At 36.8% G+C, this 6,911-nt stretch overlaps 1 protein-coding gene across 1 annotated transcript; it reads left to right on the plus strand.

Moving 5' to 3' along the window:
* Window positions 1–5,383: 5,383 nt before the first annotated feature.
* Window positions 5,384–6,316, plus strand: LOC311618766 (olfactory receptor 6C4-like; the record flags this gene model as incomplete). Its single annotated transcript, XM_084876347.1, has 1 exon — window positions 5,384–6,316. One exon carries the CDS (start codon window positions 5,384–5,386, stop codon window positions 6,314–6,316), a length of 933 nt encoding a protein of 310 aa, XP_084732473.1.
* Window positions 6,317–6,911: the final 595 nt, after the last annotated feature.

Raw genomic sequence — 6,911 nt, forward strand, 5'->3', positions numbered from 1 at the left:
TCAGACATCAAGGATAACCCACAAATAAATGCCCTCTCCCCTAAAGCTCTAGACTAGATTGCATTAAGCAGTTCTTTTGAAAGTTATACTGCTCTTGTTCTGCTACTCCATGATTCTTGCCTTTCACCATCACCTATTTTACTGGTGTATATATTATTGACTCCAATAATCTCTCAAAATTATCTATGTTGATCTTTCCTAAAGCGCTCTGTAATGTCATAACACATTAGCTTTCTCAAAAATCCATATTTTCCACACTTATCCATTAGCTTTGTCTGTCTAAAGCCAAACTGGGAACGGGGGGAGAGATTGCTCACACAGGTGGCTGAAAGTAAATCTTAATCACAGGCTGTTTGTCTAGAAATAATCCCAATAAATGCATTCCTCTCACCAAACATAGTTTGAAAATTAATGTCACATCACCTAGGGTCTTGGTTGAAGTGAATTGCTGATTCCTCTAAGATCATATTCCCCTGCTTCATGCAATCTGAAAGTTCTTCTGTCAAGGAGCTTCTGATTTGAAAGCTCTTGAAGAGCCACATGACAACTGCCATTTCCATGTAAAGATGTAGAGGTTGAGACTGCGGATGTGAAAAGGTTTGGGTGGGAGTGGTGGTGAACAGGGAAAGAGGGTTTTCTAGCCTTGTAGAGGAGATAGAGGAAGGACACAGGCCTCCATCTTACAGCAGAGAACACTCATCAGAACACCAAAGACTAATGGGAAGGAAAAGGCACTAATGGAGAAAATGCTAAACCCTCCTTGCATCTCATGCTACTTGACCAACAGAACATCGCCACAGCGACAGAAGACAAAGCTCTCACTGCTACCATCGTGCTCCTGGGGACTATATGGGCGTAATGAACGGTAACAAATAATAAATGTATTTGTTCAATGTTACTTGTCTTTGATTATAGAACATAAAATCCTATAACTGTGACTTTTTAAATTTTGTATCTAGCATTGTACTGTGACATTTTAAGTATTATCCAGCATTGTACTTAAATATAATAAAGACATGTTGCCCAACATAAAGTAAACTGCTCAAAATAAATAGGTTTTTCTACTTTCTGTAGTTATTTTTAATAATTCTCATTACTGCAGTTTCCATAAAGCTTTCTTACTCTCCTGATGTTCTCCTGTTAATTTCCTTGGTGTCTCTTTGGACATCTTCCCCAATCTCCTATTAAAAGTTCAATTCCAGAACTTTTAATAGGGTTCATTAGCACACTCTCAATTTCGGCCTCCTGGGACCTTTCATTTCTTTCCTATGCTCATTATCTTAACGTATCCCTAAATACAAACATTTTAAATATGTTTCAGCCTCGTATAAAATCAGATAAAGCATGTATCCGGGCTCAAACAAGTCAGAACAGAAGAATTAAGACTTTGAAGTGAGGATGCTTTTATTACCACTACTATAAGTATGCTTCACTTAAGTAAATCACATATCAAAGGATTACTTTACAGGCCAGGGTACAATTTATTTTTCATTTTTTAATCAAATTTATTGAAGTTACATTGCTTAATAAAATTATATATGTCAGGGCACATTTTAAATTAATGTGGAAATAAGAAATAGCAAGTGACAGATAAGCTCATATATGGAAGGACCAGTAGAGTTTTTTTCTACTAAATTTTCATAAGCTTGTAAGTTTTTGTGAATAATTAGGTCAATAAGTACTGGTAGGAAAGCAAACAAGTTCCGTTTTATGCCACCTTTCATTCACATCTGACTTCTAACTTGTGATTCATCCCACGACATGTATGGGTAATACATGCCCTGAAGTCAAGTGAGTGTAAGTATATTCTCAGCTTATAGTAATATAAATGTTATTTGTCCATGATTGTAGGACATAAAATCTAATAACTGTGACCTTTTTATTTAAAATGAACTTATACTTGTTTTATAACCTTCATACAATATAGGCAGATATAAGGGTATGAAAGTATAAAGTAAAAAGGGACAGCTCCCTGTGTGTCCCCCACTTCCTCATTTAACTTCACTGAAGTAATACTGTTTATTGTTTTTCAGACATATGTGACAATATACATAAAATATGGTTTTATATCATATAAAAAATGTTTATATCTATCTATCTATCTATCTATCTATCTATCTATCTATCTATCTATCTATCTATCTATCTATAATTGATTCCAGAGAGGAAGAGAGGGGGAGAGAGAACTGGAAACATCAATGAAGAGAATAATTGATTAGCTGCCTCCTATAGGTCCTCTACTGAGGACTGAGCCTGCATTCCAGGCCTATGCCCTGACTGACCAGGAATCAAACCATGGCCTCCTGGTTCATAGATTGATGCTAAACCACTAAGTTTCTGCAGCTGGGCTGTATATATATGTCTTTTTTACAAAATGGGATGATACAATACACTATTGTTAACATATTAAAGTTAATTTGAGATACAAAAGAAAATGAGAGTTAAAATATGGGAAATCGTGCACCTATGGATGAGTACAGTGGGACCCGGAGGTCAGAGGCGGGAGAGGACTGGGAGGAGGAGAGCTATGAGGAGCAAAAGAGGAACAACTGGAATAATCTGAAGAATAAAGATATATTAAAAATATGGGAGAGTTAATAATTCAAGCCTAGAAATATTTATTTGAGAGTTAGCAAATATTTATTTGAGAGTTGAGAGGAAAGGATTGTTCCACTCATTTGGAAACTAGAGCAAGCAAGAGCAACTCCCGAAAAATGTGTGTTTAGAAGAAAAAAAAGTAAGACATGCATGTTTAGAGTTCAAAGAAAAGAGGAAAAATTATGAAGTACCCATTAGTTAAAACCAGAAATTAAGAAGATATGAGAAAAAAATGCAGAAGATATTAGAAGAAAAAAAATCAAAGATAATGTAGAGGCAAAATATAAATATGCTGAATATTTTTCCATATGCAATCACCATTTAATAAATTTGTTAAGAAATTAAGAAGCAAGTTTGGTCCACCTGTGTCTTAGATTCAGAAGAATGTGCTAGCTGTGTGTTCTTGGTCAAAGCACTTAAATTTCCCCAGCCTCAGTTTCACCATCATAACCATTATTATCCTTACAGTATAATTAATCCACATTATCTCATCTGTAAGGTTGAGATAATGATCATAATCGCTCTTCCCCTGTGCGAGGATGGGAAATCAGCACAACCTGGGAGTCAAGTGTGCAGACCGTGGAATCGGGTGGCACTGGGTCAGACTCCACAGTACACTAGCAGTGGAAGTTGAAACAATTTATCAACTGCTCCAAAACTTAGTTTCTCAATTTGCATAATGGGGATAGTAATAATACCAGTCTCAAAGGATTATTATGGGAATCAAGTAAAATAAGTGTCTATTCAAGTCTTTTGCCCATTTTTTCATTGGGTTGTTTGTTTTCTTGGTGTTCAGTTATATAAGTTCTTTATAAATTTTGGAAATTAACCCTTTATCAGATGCGCCATTGACAAATATGTACTCCTATTCAGTGGGCTGTCTTTAATTTTGCTGATGGTTTCCTTTGCTGTGTAAAAGCATTTTAGTTTGATGTAGTCCCATTTGTTTAATTTTTATTTTGTTTCCCTTTCCCATGAAACATATTAAAAAATATTGCTATGAAAAATGTCCAATATTTTGCTGCCTCTGTTTTCTTGTAGGTTCTTTAAAATTTCATAACTTACATTTAACTCTTCAAATCCCTTTCGAGTTTATTCTTGTGTATGGTGTAAGTTGGTGATCTAGTTTCCTTTTTTTTTTTTCCTTTCCTTTTTTTATGTATCTGTCCAACTTTACAAATACAATTTATTGAAAGAGAATGTCTTTACCCCATTGTATGTTCTGGCTTCCTTTGTAAAATAATTTTAAAAAATTTCTTTATTTCTTTATGTTTTGTTAATTTTCACCCGAGGATATTTTCCCATTGATTTTTAGGGAGAGTGGAATAAAGGGAGGGAAAGACAGAGAGAAATATCATATAAGAGAAGCACGTTCACTGGTTGTCTCCTGCACAAGCCCCCACCCGGGCTGGGCCAGGGAAAATTCTGCAACTGAGATATGTGCCCTTGAGCAGAATTAAATCCTGGACCTTTTGGTGCATAGGCCAACACTATATTCACTGAGCCAAACCAGCTGGGCTCCTTTGTCAAATATTAATTGACCATAAAGGTGTAGGTTTAGCTCTCTATTCTGTGCCATTGATTTACATGCCTATATTTATGGCAGTATCATGCTGTTTGATTACAGTAGCCTTGTAGAATAGTTGGATGTCAGATAGCATGATTCCTCCAACCTTGTTCTTCTTAATTTAAGATTGCTGAGGCGAATCCGGGTCTTTTGTGGGTGCATATAAATTTTTGGAATATTTGTTAAAGTTCTGTGACATATGCCATTGGTATTTTAATAGGAATTGTATTGAATTAATAGATTGTTTGGGTAACATGCATATTTAATGTGCTAATTATTCCTATCCATGAGCACAGAATATGCTTTCACTCATTTGTAGCTTCCTCAATTTCTTTCTTTAGTATCCTATAATTTTCAGGGTGTACGTCTTTTACCTCTTTGATTCAATTTATCCCTAGGTACATTAATGTTGTTGTTGCAATTGTAAATGCGATTGTTTTCTTAGTTTCTCTTTCTGATAGTTCATTGTTGATATGTAAAAATGCCCCCAATTTCTGTATATTAACTTTATTTGACATCTGAAATTTAGTTTTGTATCCTGCTACTTTACTGAATTCATTAGTCAATTCTAGTTGTTTTTGGTGGAATCTTTAGAGTTTCCTATATATAGTATCATGTCATCTGCAAACTGGGACCTGAGGGAAAGCAGACACTGACTGCAAAGATTTAGAGACTGATATTAGTCACAATGGTCCACAAAGTCAAAAAATCTAAGGGAATTTGGGGATCTCTTTGGATACGCTGTTATGATAGTATTGCTTATTCCCTCCTAATGGTCCCTCAACTATGAGCTAACATAGCTTTCTTTCTTTCTCTCACTTAGACCAAGGGAGTGATGGAAATGAGACACCACTACCAAATTAGCAGATAAAAGGTCAAAAGTCAGTATTCAAAGAGATACTAAATGGAGAAAATGGTAACTTAGGCATTGGGTTAGAAGATACACTAGGAAAGTACATGAATACCCTGAAAATGAGCCAAGGAGAAAAATCCTCCTAAGTGGGAATTTAACAAAAATTTTTGTGAAGAGGCAGCCTCTATCCAATGGAAAAATCTCATTTGAGTCAAATTGATGGGTGGGAGCGGAGGTTATGGGGTGGTGAGGTTGTTGAATCAAGTCAACAAAAAAACCTTAGCTTCTCCTGAGTGCTCCTGTGCTCTTCTTTCCTTCTAAACACCAGCTTTTTTCCCTTGTACTTTCCTAGGATGTGAAAGTTAATGATGAAAAACCATACCTTTCCAACAGAATTCATTCTTCTGGGACTAACAGACATCCCAGAAATTCAACTTGTCATCTTTATACTTCTCTTTCTGACCTACATATTTAGTATTATTGGAAACCTGATCATCATCACCCTCACACTACTGGACTCACACCTCCAGACTCCCATGTATTTCTTCCTCTGGAATTTCTCCTTTTTAGAAATTTCCTTCACAACAACTTTCACTCCTAAGCTCCTGTTCAGCATCTTAACTGGGAAGAAGAGCATCAGCTTTGCCGGTTGCCTCACTCAGTATTTCTTTGCCATACTGCTCGGGGCCACAGAGTTTTACCTTCTGACTGCCATGTCTTATGACCGCTGTGTGGCCATATGTAAACCCCTGCATTACACAACCATCATGAGCAAACGGGTTTGCACCCAGCTGGTTCTCTGCTCCTGGCTAAGTGGTTTCCTGATTATCATATCCCCAATCATCCTGACCAGTCAGCTGGATTTCTGTGCCTCCAACATACTGAATCATTATCATTGTGACTATGGGCCCCTCATAGAGATAGCATGCTCAGACACAAGACTCCTGGAGATACTTGACTTTATCTTAGCATTTGTGACCTTGGTGGTCACTCTGGTGCTGGTGAGTATCTCCTATACAAACATCATCCAGACCATTCTGAAGATCCCCTCTGCTCAGCAAAGGAAAAAGGCCTTTTCCACCTGTTCTTCCCACATGATTGTCATCTCCATCTCTTATGGCAGCTGCATCTTCATGTACATAAAACCCTCAGCAAAAGAGGGAGTTGCCTTCAATAAGGGAGTAGCTCTGCTCAATAACTCAGTAGCCCCTTTGTTGAACCCATTCATTTACACTCTAAGAAATAAACAAGTAAAACAAGCTTTCAAGAATGTGATCAGAAAGTTTATGACTCTTTAGTGAACATAAAGACCTCTGCTGAAGGCTAAGGCAGACAGCAATTAGCATAAAAGTGCAAGAGAGACATTGAAAGCCAATGGACTGCCCTGCTGTGATTGCAATGTCTCAAAGCAATTTCCTGAGCTCATACTTTACATTGCATAGCAAACTTTACCTTTGATTTACCTGTATGCATCGCTAAAGGGAAGATGTGTACTCAAAGTGAATAAAAAGCAGACAAGACTGGTCTTGGGTGTCACTTCAAGATAGAGACTCAACAACCTGGCCCCCACCCCTTAATAATTCATATTTTTGTCTAGCATTTTTATTTGGGCATCAACCCCTCCTCTAGATCCTGAACCCTGCCATGCAGGTTTCAGAATACCTCAAACTCAAAAAAAAATCTGAACACATTTAGGAAGTTCCTCTCCATGAAAACACAGGAGAAGTTCTCTAACACCCACCTTATTAAAACAATATCTAAGAGGAATTCATTAAGAAAAGATAACAAAGTTATATTTCAAACTTGACAATGAAGGGGAAATCTACTAGAAAAAAACCCCCCAGTTTAAATATTTCTTTCTAGTTCTGAGCACTTCTGGAGCCAGACAGTCAC

The sequence above is a fragment of the Pipistrellus hanaki genome, assembly GCF_964339955.1.
Source record: "Pipistrellus hanaki genome assembly, chromosome: 3".
In the NCBI taxonomy this organism is placed as follows: Eukaryota; Metazoa; Chordata; class Mammalia; order Chiroptera; family Vespertilionidae; genus Pipistrellus; species Pipistrellus hanaki.